Source organism: Ictidomys tridecemlineatus, chromosome 7 (genome assembly GCF_052094955.1).
Source record: "Ictidomys tridecemlineatus isolate mIctTri1 chromosome 7, mIctTri1.hap1, whole genome shotgun sequence".
NCBI lineage: Eukaryota > Metazoa > Chordata > Mammalia > Rodentia > Sciuridae > Ictidomys > Ictidomys tridecemlineatus.
In genome coordinates, this window is record NC_135483.1 from 142541094 (window position 1) to 142559363 (window position 18270).

The following is an 18270-nucleotide window of genomic DNA, read 5'->3' on the forward strand; positions in this document are numbered from 1 at the left end:
TGTAAAAAAGAAAAGAAAAAAAGAATGGAGAGGGACCTACAGAGTAAAAGAGACAAGAGGCAATCAACTAAATGTCATGTGTGGCTATTTAGACATAATTAAAAATAATTGTAGGGTGGGGTTATAGCTCAGTGGCAGAGTGCTTGCCTAGCACATGTGAGGCACTGGATTGGATCCTTAGCACTGCATAAAAAATTAACAAAATAAAGGCATGATGTCCATGTCCAACTACAAAAAAAAAAAATTGTAGCTGGACATGGTGGGGCATGCCTGTAATGTCAGCAATTCTGGAGGCTGAGGCAGGAGAGGCAGGAGAGCCACCAGTTCAAAGACAGCCTCAACAACTTAGCTTAGGCCCTAAGCAACTTAGCAAGACCCTGTCTCAAAAAAAAAAAAAAAAAAAAAAAACCTGTTTCAAAATAAAATATAAAAAAGGGCTGGGGATGTGGTTCATTAGTTAGGCACCCCAGTTTCAATTGCCCATTACAAACAAAACAATCCAACAATTGTAAAAAATAATTTATGAGCCACCTGGAGAGAGTGGAACATTGAGTAGATATTTGATAATGTGAAGGAATTATTTAAAATGTGTTTAGGTATAATTTATAACATGACATTGTGGGGTTTTAAATTATCTTTTGATATTTTGATACATATTGGAATATGTACAAAGAAAATAATATGATGTTTGACCTTTGCTTCAAAACTAAGAGGAAATCAATGGAATACAAATGAAACAAGTTTGGTCAGAAAGTAACAATTATTGATGCTAGATGATGGACATTAAGGAGTTTCTTAAAGTATTCTCTCTACTTTTAATATATATGTTTGACATTTTCTATAGTAAAATTTTTTTTTGGGGGGGGCTACTGGGGATTGAACTCAGGGACACTGAACCACTGAGCCACATCCCAGTCCTATTTTGTATTTTATTTAGAGACAGGGTCTCACTGAGTTGATTAGTACCTCGATTTTGCTGAGGCTGGCTTTGAACCTGCATTCCTCCTGCCTCAGCCTCCAGAGCTTACTGGAATTACAGGTGTGCACCACTGCACCTAGCTATGTAAAAAATTAAAAAGAAATATCATTCATACTTATCTGATAATTATTGGTGAATTCAATGAAATGCTGTATGTAATGCATTTAGTAGAGTGCCTGGATATAATAATTGCTCAATAAATGTTTGTTACTCCTATTAGAAACAAGGCCCTTTCTTTCCCACATACAGAACTATGGAAGCCATAGCTAACCTTACTTGTTTCAAAATAGGCAACTGCTAGCTGTTATTGCATTCTTCTTCACCTAATCAGATTCTGTATTAGGCCCTGTGCTTCTCCACCCACCCCCCACACACCCACACATACTATAATTCTGTTTTAGAATGGCTGTAGATTTTGCTTTAGTTTCACAGGGTTGTAATTAGGAATACTATTTCAATGGAAAGTGGAAGCCAACAATGTTTTTTAGCTCAACTACTAATACTGAGCTCATTGCTAAAAATTTCTCTATATAATTTTATGGTTAACCTTCCTAAGAATTCTTGAAATGAGAGGAGAAAACTGACAAGATTTGAGGCCTGCAAGATCACAGCATTATATGGTGGGCCTTAGCTCAAACCCAGGTCCTGAGATCTCCAAAACGCCCATCTAGGATTCCTGGCTGTCAGCTGTCTTTCTTTATATTTCCTTGTCCTAGTTGAAAAATAACTACAACCCAGAAAAGGCTGACATTCCCAATCAAGACTCTGAAACCCTGTTCATGGGTCCTGTGACTGAGAGGCAGCCCTGGTGTGGACAAGGTAGTGAAAGGTCTGCATATCTGATAAGAAGATCAGTCTTAGAGTAGTTTGGGGCCCTGCAGAGGGAAGACTCAGAATGAGATTACAGAAAGAAAAAAGCTTTGAGGATTACACTGACATTTGTGTTTAATTTCCCTCTTATTTCAAATGCTATGCAACTTTTACAGGAAGAAGAAAGCAGTTCTCATATACCCTATTCGAGAACCGTTCCACTTCAAAAATTAAAAACAGCCAGCTACCATCCAATATTGTTGGCCCTAAATTCAAACTCCAGCTGTAACTTAGTTTAGGAGTTGTGCCGACACCCTAAATTTGCAAATGATGAGAGTTTAGAATCCTGCTTACATAAAGCGGGACAATCCATGTAAGGAGGGTGTCTGGTTACAACCGGAGTTATTGGTTGTTTAGACCCAAGAATGGAGGGGAGGGAGAAGAACCAGGAGAAACCGAAATTCTCGGCAACCAAGTTGCCTAAGGAGAAGTGTTAGTGCCTCAAACTTGAAGGTCAGCCTCTTGGGTCCCTTTCCACGACACCAGGAGAGGTTGGATTATTTCCGCAGCCGCTTGGAAGATTCCCAGCTAACCCTTTCCCTGCCGAGGCCAAGAGGCCCTCACTCCAAGGCTAATCCTGCAGCAAGGAGCCAAGCTGCAGTAAGGAGCCCACATCACCCCTAGTTGAGGCAGACCGCCCACCTTCTGCTGTGAGTCCCTTACCTTTTCCCCAGCGATAAACTAAGGTCTTCTTAATTAGGAAACTATAGCTATTTAAGAAGAAGCGCAAATAGCTCGCGCTGTGCGCACCCAAGCGTGACATGCTCCACAGTCCCGGCACCCCGCCCCAGAGCTAGGAACTCAGAGCCTCGGAGCAGAAGGGGTGGAGAAGAGGGAGCTAGTGTGCGGGGGCGAGGGGTCCTGAACGTGGGGGCAACCCGCCTCTGGGCCCCGCCTCCAGTCTTACCCCCAGGCTGGAAACTGCTAAATGGAGAACTCCCCTCCTCAAAGCTGCAGATTTAGGAGGAGGGGTCGAAAGCCGTAGGAAGGGGGCGCTGAGCTCTGGGTTCTACCGCTCCGAAATCTGGCTCTGTCTCCAGGCTGGCCTCAAACCCCGGGGCCGCCACGCGCTCCGCCTAGGGCACAGGTCGGGGATCGCGGTTTCATAGTCTTGAAGTTCTTTTCTTGAACTGATGGAGCCGACCCTCGACCCCTTGCAGGGTGGAGAGTCCTTCCGTTCCCCCTTCCTGGTTTCTCGGGTCGGAGAAAAGATGTGGAATTGGGTTGGAGTGAATATTCCGCGTGCTCTATAATTACGCACACACTGAAATCTTCACCGTTGACTTAAGTTACTTGGCGTTGCGAGGGTGGGGGCCCTGCATATTGATTAAACGTAACCTCTATTTACCTAAACAATAAATGTAGAGATTAGCAACGTTCACTTGATCACAATAATGGGGTTGACAATTAAGGGGCAATGTATCCCAGATGTAACCGAGCCTATGAAAGACGTGCAAGCGGGCAGCGGACTTCTTGCGGAGGGGCGCTGGGGGCGGGTGGGATGGGGGGCTGCAGCTTCGTAGACAGCCAGCGAGGTGCAGAGCAGGAAGCTGCACCGAGGCATTGCAGAGAACCGGGAGGAGGCCCAACCGCCTCCAGGCCATCCGACCCCCGAGGCACGAAGTTGGTTTTGAGGGACCTGAACACCCCTGCTTCCAGGGAGGTATCTGGAGCTCCAAGCCCGCCTCCCCGCGGCGATGTCACCTGCCTCAAGGCCGCCTCTCTTGCTCCTGCCTGGCTGGGAAGGAGGATGGACGCCGCTGGCAAGTGCCCTGGTGAGTGTGTCTGTGTCATAAGTGTACTTTCCGCTGTGGCAACGGGAGCGGAGGGAAGAGGAGGCACACGGGTCTAAAGCTTGTGGAACCTTCTTCTAGCCCTATTTATACCCTCCATTCAATACTCCAAGAATAGAGACAGGGTGGAAGGTATCCACTTGGACTCTGGAAGGACGTGGGCGAGACATCAGTGGGTGTGACAGAGGGGGGCAGCCTGCCAAGGCGGGGCTCTAGAGTGGCTGAAATCAAGAAAGCTTGGACTTGTCGACCCAGGACAAGCCTGTCCTGGGAGATGTCATATGAGTCCTCGAGGGGAATGTTAACAAGCCAGCTTTCTCAGCCTCTCACTGGGCTGTAGAGGTCTGAGATCCCACTGCAGGAGGGGATTGAAAAAGGATTTAAAAGAACTAAGAGAAGAACTCAGCAGAGTGGAATTCGGGGTAATAAAGGACAGAGGAGAGCAATTGTGTGTGTGTGTGTGTGTGTGTGTGTGTGTGTGTGTGTGTGAGAGAGAGAGAGAGAGAGAGAGAGAGAGAGAGAGAGAGAGAGAGAGAGAGAGAGAAATCATAATCCACCTAGGAAGGTTTCTAATCCTGAGCTCCCATCGCATATTGGCTGCAAAAGACACATGCATGTTGTTTCTCTGCTCTCTTCTGCGTCCCATAATTAATCCGGAATGCTTCCTATTCCACATTTAGAATAGGAAGGAAACAAAAGGATTTGTCCCAAACACCCATGAACAAGCCAGGACGAAGCTCCTTCCCGCCAAACTAAGGCGGGGAAATAAACAGCGCCTGCCCAAGCTCTAGGCGCGGGAGCCCGGGAGAAAACTAGGCTGGTTAAGAGGATCTGGAGGCTCCGAAGGAGGGAGGCAGGAAGAGACCCAGAGAGAAGGTTGGGAAGGAGAAGAAGGAGGAGGAAGAGGAGGGACCAGCAGGGGCGGAGTCGGACTGGGGTGCTGGGGTTCCGTTGTAATCGCCCCCTCCCTGTCCAGGTACTTTCCACCCCTTGGCCCCTTCCCCCATTTTAAAGCTGAAGACAGACCAGGAGAGGAGGGGGTTAGACAAAGGGAATTGTCCTCCTCTGGGACGGGTGAAGTGCGTCTGTCCTCTCCTTGCAGGCTCTGGAAAAACTGGCAGGATTTTCCTTGTCGTGAGAAGACCTAGAAGTGCAGCGGAGGAGACAACTACAAACAGACTTTGGATTGGGAAGGAGGGCGGGAGGACCGGGGCGGGGGACAGCTTTGATCGCCTCAGCTCTGTTGTAATTTTGTCCCCGCAAGATAGATTAGCTGGAAGTCAGCCCCAGCGAGGAGTTCCGTTCAGCGGAGTCCCCTCCCTCCTTACCCCCCTCTACCGCGTCATCTCACTCCCGGAGCTTGGTCCCTGCTCCTCCCCAAGTCTCGCCTGAAACTTCAAGGGCTAATGATTCTGTGTACCCGCAGTGATCAGGAGGCCACACAGTTCTCCAACCCTCCGTTAAACAAATATGTAAGTCATCCTCCCTGTCTCCTGGGACAGACCGGAGGAAAGGAGGCAGCTGGGACCTCTGCTGGCAGTGTCCTCCGCTAGGGAAGTGGTGTCTCTGTGACCTTCCGCTGCTCGGCAGGTCTCGGTCTCCCTCTCCCTCAGCTCTTTCTTAGAAGAAAGAGGGGCAAAGAATATGCATCTCGCCACCCACCGGACAAGCCGGGGAACCTATGTGTTTGCTTGAAAAGTTTTCTAAATAAATCACTCTGGTGGTTCTAAGCTGTGATGAACAGAGACGAGGAGGACCGGCTCTTCTCCACCATCACGTCACGGATATAAAAGATATGGAGGCATCCTCCCCCACCTCTTTCTTTCTTCCTCATATAAATCAGCCATATAAATCATTCGCATTGTTTAAGGTACATTGATCAATCTAATGGCTTGTAATAGGCTCCTAATTGCCACTTGCAGAAGCTTGCAGGCTCATGTTTCTAGGGGGAAAGTTCTGAATGCTAGCCAAGATCCACCTTAAGCTTAAGACTGGGCCATTACCGAACCCAGGAAGAGCACCAGGATGGCCCAGTTACTCCAGGCTCAGAGCTTCAGGGGAGGGAAGAAGGGAGTATTACTGGGGATATTTGCAATTTTTTTCTTCCAATTTTCAGTTCCATATCAGTAATTCATTGATGAGCAAAGCTTAAGCTGCAATTTATTGATTATTGTGGACTGAAGATCATTTTTTTAAAAGTATCAGACAAGAAACCTTCCTTATTTTCAACCCTTGTGTTTGTATTGACAGTTAAAAACTTCCTTAGTCAAAAACCAGTAGGCTTTTAGTCATATCTTTTTCTTGTTTCTTTCAGTGGTAGTGAGAAATAACAAAGTGATGGTGTGGGGAATTTGTTAAAGAGAAGGAAGAAAAAGCCAAACTTTCTGTAGGAGAGTCCTGCAAGGTATGCCTAAATGGTTGTTTAACATGGTACAGTTGTGCTTTCTTCAATCCCTGGATGAAGGAAGAATGAGTTCCAAGTTGGAAGCCTCCTCAAAAGCTGAGGAGGCTAGTACTTTGGCTAGGAGAAGATGACTAATGACCAGAATCCTCTGACCATTGGCTTTCTTGATATTAGTTTAGAATTTATATGAAAAAGTTAATTATTGTCTCCAATAGAGTAGAGTTGGCTAAGGCAACAAATGTGGATCATTTTGATAGAGATGCTCTGAAAAAGAGGAAAGTCAACACTGAATTCCACATTTGCTTAGTTTGAGGACCCCTCCATCATGGTTGATGAGAAAGGGAAGAAGGTACAACCCTAAGCCCAATAGGCCTCCCATAGTTTTCTAGTAATGCAGTAAACAAATCTATGATGCTTGTTTAATAATCTTCCAATAATTGCAGTCATTAAAATCATCACACAGTCTACAGTCACCTTCCTTCCTTTGACACACCAGAGTCTTGTCTTTAATTGTTAATTCATTTTTGGCTCAGATAAACAGATCAAGGCAAGCTTCAAATATACGGCCCAGATACATCTAGCAGCAGAAAATTTGTTGTGTAGCAAACGTTTGGACTGTACTTGACAAACTAGGGCTTTTTAATTTCTCCAGTAGATCTTATAGAGGCAAGAAAGATTTGCATCTCTTACTACCTGTAAATATCAGTGATACCTCTGAGATAGAAAAAAAAAAGATGAAAGTCTCATTGGCCTATTGATTCTTCCTGGCTCTTTTATTTGCAAGGGTTGGACTGGAAGGAGGGAGAGCATTATAGAACAAATATTAAATGAAAGCTCAACAGAAATTGTGGGAGAGTTCCTCAATTTTCAATTAATTTTCTTGATCCATTTGATCTCAATTCGGGTGCTTTTAAAGATATAAATACATATTAACCATAAAAGATTCCCTCCTAATCAAAGGCTGCATTTCATTTTCACTCACACTGACAAATTCCAACTGCGGAAAGGATTCACCCGACTCAACAGGCGTTAGGAGACTGTACTGGGCTTCCTTGCCTTTGCTCATGGCAGGCGAAGATGGCACACAAGGGCAGCTTTTTTTTCTTTTTTAACTCAAGTTATTAATATGTCTCACCAACTCCCACACCGAGCTGACCTGATAATCACTGCTCTAGTGTAGATCATGCAAATGAAAAGCATAATTAATTGCGCAAACGATTCAAAAAGAGAGCTCTGTGGCTTAGCAAATAAATAAATAAAGGCAAGTGGGAGGACAGGTAAATGCTTTTTGCAAGCTCCTCTCCCTCTTACCCCCAACCCCACTCCACATCCTGGTTCTGGTGGCCCGGACTTCGACTGCAGCCAGCTCTGCCAAGGCGAGAACCTTGAGTTCATCCTCTTTCACTGCCTCCCCTCCCGCAGATATTCTCCATTCTCCCCAACTCCATCCCATACCACCCCGGTGCTGTACATCCGCTGCGAAACTCTGCTTCTGGTCAAAACTCCCCAGGAGACTGGGCAGCTACCTAATATTTACCCAGCTACAATACCGAGGAGTGCAGACAATAAATGGTCTTCCTGCTCGCTACTCTGCTTAGTGCATCAGGGAAAAGCATTTTATCTGTGGCGTAGGAGCTCCAATTCTTCCGATCAGCGCTAAAGACGCAATTGTTTCCCCAGCTTTGCCTCTTTAACACAGCAACTTGAGCAGTTGCTCAGATCAAAGCTCTCTGGAAAGGCAAGATGGGAGAAACAATATTTGTTCAAAGGAAGTGAACTCTTCCCTTTAATTACCCCATTCTTCTTTATTAGAATTCATATTGAATTTTTTTGCAAAAAAATTATGTTGATTTAACCATAGTGTATTTACGATGTAAATATATTCCAAGATGAAAACGTCACGGATCAATTGTAAAGGACCCGGATACATAATTTTAAAAAATCAGTTTCAGTGTATATGAGGTTCTCACCCCACTTTCTCTGCTCAGTCAGATTTGTTTATGCAGAATCGACATTTAATAGTGCTAATTGCACTCCAGTTAAATTGCCCTGATTGCAGAAAGGGAAGCAATTTTCATGCTCTCTGTCTGGGTTTGGAAGAAATTGTTTTATATTCACCTCTTTATAAAGAAGTGGAGATAAGGCACCGGGGCCTTTGCACAAATTGCACTTAGGGGCTGACTGGCAGCATTCAGGCGCTATAATAGAGCATTATTTGGCCGTTTTGAATAATGTAAAGCGTTTGCTGAAAGCTATTCTCCTGAAAATTGCTTTAACTTTTAAAAGGGTGATGATTCACTCCAAACCAGGCCTTTGTTACATTGTCATTATTTCCCCAAATGTTTTAACAGTCAGCTCAACACTTTAGCATAACACATTGATCTTTGTTTAAAAACTAGATTTTTTAGCGGATGAAAAAAATCTGTGTGTGGGGGGACTGGACTTCCTACGAAAAGATTTCCATGGGGCCCCACCTTAGAGTTGATCTGGCCCGAGTGTTTGTCTGCGTTCGTTTGGAAGATTTCCCTAACTTTTATTGTGATGCGGACGCGTGTCTAAAGGAATATCCGAATGCCCACGTCGAGAGTCTGACAGCTGCAACAACGTGGAAAACGGAGGGAGGGGTGGGGAGAGGAGGCGGAGAAGGAGACAAGCAGGGCGCTGGGAGCCCGAGGTGCCCGAGAGAACCGTTTTAAACGGTTGGCTTGAAAATGTCAGCAGTGCTAAGTGGCTTTTCGGATTGTCTTATTTATTACTTTGTCAGGTTTCTTTAAGGAGAGGGTGTGTTGGGGGTGGGGGAGGAGGAGGACAGGGGAAACCTCTGCGCTTCTCCTCCTGGGCTGCACCGGGTGAGTCGGAAACGCCTCACTGCCACTTAACAATCCCTCTATTAGTAAATCGACGCCGAGACTCCACAGGAAGCCTAGGACTAGTCTCCCACTTCCAGGGCAGAAGTCACCTGTTGGGAACGGCTCCTCGGTCCCCCTGCCGGGCTTTCCAGCTCTTCCAGGCGGCTCCATTTCCCCTCAACCTTCCACCCCAAGTCCCTTAGGGGATTTTCACAACCCCACCCCCGCTCGGATTTCCGCCTTAGCCCCCCCAAGGGCACAGCGCATCGCTTATAGCCGCACTGGTCTTCTCCCCCCCCCCTTTTTCTTTCTCTGTCATAATTTGGTGCTTTCGCCACCTTAAAGCGTTAAGTGGGGGGGGAGCATTCTGAACTAAAGTATTCTAACGAAAAGAAGAAGAGGAGGAGGAGGAGGAGGAGGAGGAGGAAGAAGAAGCAAAAGCGACCCACATAGCCCTCCCCACCCACGAAGTGTGCCAGGACACACAGGCTTCATCTTAGGGCTGAGAGAAGCGCTACGGTTGTTCATACTTTTGGGCCAAGAGATATTGCAAAAGAGGAGACAAAACACTGGGAGAACAGTTCCACATCCTCCTCATTTGCTCCCCCTCCGCGACAATTTGTCTTTTGCACATGAGCATTTGGGGTTAATTATTTATTATTATTTTTTAAGTGGAGGATGTGAGTTTGGAGGGGAATGTGCTACATTAAAACCAGTACCCAGGTTTGCCTGAGGGCGCTGGTATTTCTAGTTCAAAAGCAGCCTCTGGCTACCCCAGAAAAGGAGAAAGTGGGGCCCAGAAAGAAGGGAAACTGTTCAGAGTTTGCCAGAGACTCGAGCACGCGTCCTTGTGTGTGTGAGGACACCTCTTTTCACACCAAGGTCTGGGGAGCGCTTCAGGATGCTTCCAGAGTGCGGAATGTTGAAGGCGCCCACGTGTGGCCTGGTCGTCCGCGCTCGCGCGTGAAGGTCGGGGAGACGCTCCTTCACAAGTCTGCGAAATCAGGGCGCTCCAGGATGAGTCTATCTCTTAACAACGCACCCCAACCTTGCAGAGGACCCTCTAGGCCCTGATGGTCGGGCGTAAGCATAGGTTGGAGCTGGCACAAGAAAACTCGACTCCAGGCTGAAACGCGACATGCAAATCTACCCTGGGTTAAACAAACAGCCGAGCAAGCTGCAGCTTCAGCGGGGGTGGCGGTGGGGGCGGACGCCGCTCTCGTCGGTCTCTGTTTCCAAAGTTGTTACAGTGTGAAAATAAGCGGCTTCGTGCAGCTTGTTGTATGGGCTGATGCTTCCCACCCCCACTCCAGCCCCCAGCAAAACCTGGCAGATAATCAGTACGTCCCACTGTTTAGTCATATTTGACAACTGGGTTAAGTTGGTATCTAGGCGCTGGTGAAACCGTACAAAGGGTGCCCTCAATTACCACCAGAAGCTTCTGGAGTGAGTGGCACTTGTATTACCCCCCGGGTCAGAGGCCAGAGCGACAATTAGGAAGTCACTTAGACCGCTGGAGGGAAATGGCGGGATGCAGTAGGCTCCAGGCCCTCCCAACAAGTCTGTGGTTGTAGACCTGTATGCAGAGGCCTGTTTTTCTCCTCTCAAAGGAGCTGTCCCTTTGCGCCCCCACCTTAATGTGACTGAGTAAAACTGAATCCGGTGAAAATAAGGAACCGGGTAATAGACCGACAATGATAAAACCTCGAGCGAGAATGATGGATAAAAGCTCAAGTTATGCTCCGCAGGCAAGAGCCTGGACACACAAAGTGAACGTTGACATTTCTCTCTGTACTTGGGCTCCCGGACTCGGCGCCCCCTCCCCTACTGCCTCCTTTCCCACAAGTGGAGTGGAATCGGACTGTCAGCCCTAACTTGCAACATCTTGGGGCAGCTGGGGTGGGGGAGCTTATGGCTCGGTCTCTATGGTACTTAAACCTGGCTCGATGCGTGTGTGTAAATTTTTAATTGCACTGTAATTTCTTCAGTCCCCAGCCCGCGCCCCCCACCCCCGCCCTCACCCGCAGACTTGACTGGCACGCGCCGGGAGCCCGGGCTCGGGCCCTTCGGCACGTCTGATTGGCTGCGGGGCAGCTCCCGTCTGCTCTGCCTGCGCCCTCATTGGGCGAGAAGCGCAGCCAGCGGCACTTCAAAGCGGGTGCTCCTCGCACTTAGGCTGAGTTTAGCCGGCGGGAGCCCGGAGTCCGCTCGGCGCTAGCGCGGGGACACGGGAGCCGCGCGGGACCCGAGCAGTTTTTCAGAGCAGTCGCCAGGCTCAGCCCCTCTCCCGGCCCCGCCGCGCAGCTCAGAGACCTGCTATGGCCACGTCTATACTTGGGGTAAGTCGCAAGCGCGGCAACGCATTTGCTTGTTTTAACTAATTTTTCGTTATGGCTTCACCGGGTCCGCGACTCCCAAGGAACTGTTGCTGCTGGACCGCAGCTTCAGCTTATTTTAGCACTTTCCACATTTCCGGGATTGATTCTTTCAGAGTTATTGGAACCCAGAGATGCTTTTACAAGAAAAGGGTTTCTTAAGCAAGTTTCTTTTCATTTGGTTTTAAAAGCTAAAGATTTCTCCCCCCCTCTTGATTTATAGCCCATCCCCCCTTGCTTTGGGGATTGTTGCAGTTAGACGACTGAGGTGTTTCCAGAAAAGTCTTAATCGTTTTGCAGTCCATACACTCACCGTTAATAAACATTTACATTTACGCGTCTCCCCAGTTCGCCCCTGACTTTGAAAACCGTCGCTGGGCCGCTATCTTCAGATTGTTTTTGTAATCGGTGTGTGTGTGTGTGTGTGTGTGTGTGTGAGAGTGAATTTTAAAACCAAAAATTTCTATTTAAAAAACAGACAAGTCGTGTAGCAAGCCTTGGAAGAAGTGCTCCAAGTTTCGCCCATCCCTGGGTTGCTGTTTCGGCTACCTCCGCCCTCGCTGGGTGTTTGTTGTCTGTGTTTACCTTCACGCTTCACCCGGAAGGGCGACTTGGGGGCTTCTGGGAGAGAGTCTTAAGTCCGGTTCTAGGCAGGTTTTGCAGCAACTGAGGTGGAGAAAACCAAGATATTTATGATTTGTAGCCTCACCGAAGAATAACTTCCCGGCGCCCGGACCTTCGCTCTGGAGATCGCCTCTGCCCCGCGGAGGGCGCGGGGCATCCTCCGTGAGCGCGTGGGGAGGAGGCGCGAGCCAGGGACCCACGGCCCCCCGGGACCAGCTGTGGAGGACGAGGCTGCTCACGGGTGCACTTTGTGTCTCCCCCCACTTCCTCCTGCCCTCCTCCTCCTTGCTCCCTCCCTCACCCCACCCACTCTAGGAAGAGCCGCGCTTTGGAACGACCCCGTTGGCCATGCTGGCGGCGACCTGCAACAAGATCGGCAACACGAGCCCGCTGACCACGCTACCAGAGTCGAGCGCCTTCGCCAAAGGAGGCTTCCATCCCTGGAAGCGCTCTTCGTCCAGCTGCAACCTCGGCTCCAGCCTCTCAGGCTTCGCTGTGGCCACTGGCGGCCGTGGCTCGAGCGGCTTGGCGGGTGGCTCCAGCGCCGCCAACAGCGCCTTCTGCCTGGCCTCCACGTCGCCCACGTCGTCCGCCTTCAGCAGCGACTACGGCGGCCTCTTCTCCAACTCAGCCGCTGCGGCGGCGGCGGCGGCCGGAGTGTCCCCACAGGAGGCGGGCGGCCAGTCGGCCTTCATCTCCAAGGTTCACTCGACGGCGGCAGACGGCCTGTACCCGCGCGTGGGCATGGCGCATCCTTACGAGTCGTGGTACAAATCAGGCTTCCACTCGACGCTGGCGGCGGGCGAGGTGACCAACGGTGCGGCGTCGTCGTGGTGGGACGTGCACAGCAGCCCGGGCTCGTGGCTGGAGGTGCAGAACCCCGCTGGGGGGCTCCAGAGCTCGCTGCACTCGGGCGCCCCCCAGGCCTCGCTGCACTCGCAGCTGGGCACCTACAATCCCGACTTCAGCTCGCTTACGCACTCGGCCTTCAGCTCCACGGGCCTCGGCTCCTCTGCCGCTGCCGCCTCGCACCTGCTCTCCACCAGCCAGCACCTGCTGGCTCAGGACGGCTTCAAGCCTGTGCTGCCCTCCTATTCGGACTCCAGCGCCGCAGTGGCGGCCGCTGCCGCCAGCGCCATGATCTCCGGCGCTGCGGCTGCCGCCGCCGGGGGGAGTTCGGCGCGCTCGGCTCGCCGCTACTCTGGCCGCGCCACCTGCGACTGCCCCAACTGCCAGGAGGCGGAGAGGCTGGGCCCTGCCGGGGCGAGCCTGCGGCGCAAGGGCTTGCACAGCTGCCACATTCCGGGCTGCGGCAAAGTGTATGGCAAGACATCGCACCTGAAGGCGCACCTGCGCTGGCACACGGGCGAGCGGCCTTTCGTGTGCAACTGGCTCTTCTGTGGCAAGCGCTTCACGCGCTCGGACGAGCTGCAGCGGCACCTGCGGACTCACACGGGCGAGAAGCGCTTCGCCTGTCCGGTGTGCAACAAGCGCTTCATGCGGAGCGACCACCTGAGCAAACACATTAAGACGCACAACGGGGGCGGCGGGGGCAAAAAGGGCAGCGACAGTGACACGGACGCCAGCAACCTGGAGACGCCCCGCTCCGAGTCCCCCGACCTCATCCTGCATGACTCCGGCGTCAGTGCCGCCCGGGCGGCGGCGGCGGCGGCTGCGGCGGCGGCGGCCTCGGCGGGAGGCAAGGAAGCCCCGACTGGCCCCAACGACTCTTAAAGGCTGGACGAGAAGCGCGAGCGAGCGAGTAGAGACACGGAAAGCGAGTGAGAGGTTCGGAGGGCGAGCAAGCGGGGCACCGGAGGGCGAGGGCTCCAGTGACGCCCTGAAGCCCGGATGGGCGCGAGGTGGAGCCACGCGCGGCGCCTCGGCCCTGGTTTGCCGGCTTAGCCTGGAGCTCCCCTCCGCCGTCCGCGCCCAGATGAGAATCGAACGCGTGGTCCAGAAACAAAAGCAAACCATCCTTCGACACAAACACCTTTTAACATTGCACACACAGATATATACATACACCAGAGACCCACAACCTCAAGTATCCACACTCGTGCGCGCGCACGCACACACATACACACATCCCTCACACAAACTTCTCAAGCGAAAAGCAATACACAGAATCGCCCCTTCCTCCCCCACTGTCCTTCTCTGTCCTTTTCTCAGAAAACTAGCCACCACCCAGCAAAGGACTGTCAGAACATTTGAAAACAAATGGACCTATAAAAACAGACCCTTTGTGTGGATTATATTATATATAAAATGCTCCAAGTCCTGCTTGATATCTACTTACAATGAGACTTTTTTTTTCCTAAAAAGGAAGCATCAAAAAAAAGAGGCTTAAGGTGAGAAATTAAACTGGAAGTCTAGCGACAGTTTCTCTGTATTTCATAACATCTGTATAAATAGGGTTCAAAAGATTGTGTTCGCTTTTATTTTCTTGTAAATGTTCATTCGAATAGAGTTTTTTTTTCTTTTTTGGTGAATTCCTGAAATTCAGGGAGTTTTTTTTTAATTTTCTGATGCACTTTGTGAAAGTCAGTATATATGTAAAAAGATATTTAAAATGTTGAGTTATCATTTCACTCAAACACGTAAGTTAAGGTCATCTAAAGAAATTAAATGCGTTTATCTGTATGAAGAAAATCTTGACATATTTTCATTTTGGTATTATTAAAGGACTCTGAACAATACACTTCCTTTTTTTTATTTTAAATCCTGTTTCCCCCTTAATAACCTTTATGTGGTTGACTTTTTTGTTGGGAAACAATTCCATTAATGTTAGTTGTAGGTAATGTAAAGTTTATGTGGGTTATAAAAGCCATAATACATATACATTTTTGAGAAGTCAAAATTATTTATTTGTATATCAACAGCATAAATTAAATTGGGTTATAAGAACGTGCAGTTGTATTACTTAATGGGTGGGCTCTGGAAAAATGACATTTTAAGTATCTGCATCACCTAAAAACAGAAGAGTTCCTTGGCGAGTCTAACTGGGGAGACACCTAACTTCCCAGAGGGGTCAGAGAAAACTCTGGTGGATTTGTTTGTTTTTTGAAAGTAATTTGAAAACAATCTGTGAAAGGAAAAAGCTTTTTAGAGAGGTCTTTTAGTTCTTAAGACCCTCTAGGTTGGGAGGTATCTCAGGGGAATAAATCGCTAGAGTCAATACCCCGGAAAAGACATTTCATGCCTAAATGAAAATCTTGTTAAATGTTATTAATTTTGACTTAGAGCACACAGCAGCCCCCTGTGCCTTGTATTCCCTTATTAGGGATTCATGTCTTATCAAATATCTAATTAATCTCCTAGACATCATTTGTTCTGGCCAACTTTATCTCAGCTGGTCCACGGGGAAAACTCCAAATATTCTCTGTGACAAAGCTCCCTTGAAGATCTTTTTAATTGTCTAAATTAACTGCACCAAATTTGCATGTCAAACAGTAAAGGGCAACCTGAGATAAAATGTAAACGTTTTAAAAGCCCCCAAACTAAGCACTTGATTTGATAACTAGGCTTTTTAATGTTATGGAAGACAACTGCTCCTTTCCTTTTCAAAGAAGGCTGATCTATGCAAATAGTGAATTGGAAATGCCTAGGTCCCGGAGCCGTCAAATGGCCCTCGCAGGTTATTTGAATATCAGTGGCGCTGCTTCTGAAAAGGTTCAAGGATGCTCTCTGACTTCTTTGTGATTACTCAGTGCGGCGTCTTATTCTGAAGAAAAAAACTCAGGAATAATTAAAGGCTGGGATCAGGCCTGGGAACACATTTGGGACAGGAATCTCATTTAGACAGTCTCTTTCAAAATAAGGCACAGTTAAATTGACCAGAAGGCAATTATTGAAATGAAAATTATTTTCACTCTCTTTGTCTTCTGACCACCAACTTAACAGCACCAGTTTAAAAAGAGGGAGAAGGGAGGGAGAGTCGAAAAGAAAATTGGTCAATGAGACAATTTTTGCAATTCGGAAAAAAATGTTAATTTGGAAAATAAAGTACATATTCGCAGAATAAAAATATTTCTAAAAGGCTTCCTACACAATAGGAAATACAAGAGAAGTCATCACCAACAGATTTTTTTTTTCTTTTTCGATTACTGTCCTTGGAAATTTGAAGATTTTAATTCTTAGAAAAGAAAAAAATTAATTATTGTTATTATCAGTCATCAGAACTCGGCTCTGAAAAGCCAAGTAGTGAAGTAGCGATTGAACAGAACGAAGGTCCCCAGCGGGGCGTTTGCAATATGAGGTTCAGTGGCTTCTTTGCTTCTTTTGCTCGCTCCCCCCCACCCCCACCCCCGGCTTCGGCAGCCCTGCTCTTCCACAGGGAAAACTCTATTCTATAGTTTTTCTTCACTTTGGCCATTTTCTTTCACCGCTCAAGCCGTTTCTAACGGAGACTCTTCGCCTCTCATGCTCCTTCGGGGTTCATTTCTGGTCTTGGGGAGAAGCTGGCAGAGGTGCTTTGGACAGAAGCGCTGCAGGCCCAGAGTGTGCCGGGTAGGTTTTGGGGCCGGGGGCGGGTGGCGTGGAGGTGAGGACGTGGTGAAGGTTCCCGAGGAATGAGGGCGCCCGGGTCCCGGAAGCTTTGTTTCTCCTTTATAATAAAAGCAGATCAAAGGGCCTGGCTGTGCAGGTCCCGCTTGCCGCGCAGCTCCCTCCGCAGGCCAGTGATCAAGGCCTGTGCGCCCTGCCTCTGCCCCGCGGGTCAGCCGATGTCCATCACCGCGGCTCCCGGGAACGGCGGGCGGCGACACAGACCCAAGTGTCCTGCGGGGAGACCAGAGTGCACGGAACCTGAACCCGGTGGGAGCGGGACAACCGTTCTTGGCCGAAACCAACCTGGGAACACGGATTCCAACTGCCTCCAGCCCCTCCTCCGTCCCTTCTCTCAGCCGTAGGCATCCCAGGGGCGCGGAGAACCTTGACCCCAGTGGGTGGCGACCAGCTGAGGCCGAGCAAATTGGAGAGGGCGTGCGTGAGAAGAGAGAGTCCATAAGCGAGGACACTAGCTGGGTCCCCAACGGAGGTGGGGCCGTGCCTCCCCAGGGCCACCTCGGGGCCCGGGTGGCCTGGGCCTCTCTGGCTTCGCAACCCAGAGGAGGTGAAGGCCGCCGCCTGAATCCGGGCACAGATGTGGAGGTCGGTGCGAGGCTGGAGGCCGTTGCACCGGGGCCCGGAGTCCCTCCCGAGCCGGGGTGAGGGAAAATGCGATTTCGTTTCAGCGGGTTTCTCAAAGTTTTCTGTTCCGCAGCTTCTAGGGCAATAGAGGAACCAAGACCCAGCGTTCCTCGGCCTGCGCCTATCCATCCCCAAACCACACCCTCCCTCGGTGCTTTCCTTTCCGGACGCTGCTTTAACCCCCTGGAGTGAATTGGATCCTACCTGGTGAGGAAAAAGGAAAGGAAAAATTTTTTCTTTATGCAAAGGAGAGAAAACATTATTTTGACGAGATTAGATTGTGCACCTGAACGGCGTGTCTGGACATTCCGTCAAGTCGTTGCAAATCGTGTAAAATTGAATTTCTTATTATTCAGATGGAAACTTTATTTATTTTAACTCTAATCTTATTTGCATCTATTATCTGTATTCACCAAAGCTCTCTTCCACTACAAAAATGCAGATGAAGTAAATCTCACATAAATCCCGCCCATTTGGGTAATTGGTATACTAAGTGTTTATTTTAAGTGAGAATAATTTAGCTACAAATTTTCTTAAGGAATAACATTCTTAACACATTAAAAAAACTGAAAACTCTGATTTGCTTTTATGTTTGACAGTAGCTCTTGATTCCCACAAGAGGAGCGTGGCGAGTGCGGCTCGCTGGCGCCATCTAGAGCTCCAAAATGGGAGAGCCGCCCGGTCTGCCTGGAGCTTGGCTCTTAGCGTGCGGAGACCGGCTTTTCCTGTGAGCTGCAGCAACCCAGCGAATCAAGCAAAGAAAAGCGGGGTTTTGTGTTCTATCAGGGAGCGAGCTCCGCTACTGGGGGGCATTGCTTAGCCGTGGCTCCCAGGGAAGGGGGTCGTTTCTGGAACGTGCTAGCTGGAAAAGCCAAGCAAAACAGAATAACGCCCCGTTTGGCCCTGGTCTTAGCATTGTTGCATTCAACATCCTTTTCAAGGCAACTTCGGGTCTATCAACTCAGAGAACGTTGAGCGCAGTCGGCGGCGCGTGGACCCTGAGATTGGAACCTAGCTATGGGAGCAGCGCCTACTTGGCTCAACGACCCCAGATTGAGGCCTCCTGGCCCGGAAGCCCATGGGGCCGGAACCAAGCAGATAAAACCCGGCCACCAAAACCACCCCCACATTCCCAGACACCCCTGGATGGAGAGGAAAGCCGAGGACCCGCAGCTTTGGCCAGCCA

General features: G+C 49.3%; 1 protein-coding gene across 2 annotated transcripts; it reads left to right on the top strand.

The window, feature by feature from the left end:
• Positions 1-3390: 3390 nt before the first annotated feature.
• On the top strand, positions 3391-17817 carry Sp9 (Sp9 transcription factor). 2 transcript variants are annotated; one of them, XM_078017622.1, is made up of 2 exons: positions 3391-3624; positions 12210-17817. In XM_078017622.1, the coding sequence occupies exons 1-2, from the start codon at positions 3547-3549 to the stop codon at positions 13626-13628; spliced, it is 1497 nt and encodes a 498-aa protein (XP_077873748.1). In that variant the 5' UTR covers positions 3391-3546; the 3' UTR covers positions 13629-17817. The 2 variants fall into 2 exon arrangements, with proteins under 2 accessions (XP_077873748.1, XP_077873749.1); XM_078017623.1 differs by lacking the exon at positions 3391-3624 and adding an exon at positions 11072-11234.
• Positions 17818-18270: the final 453 nt, after the last annotated feature.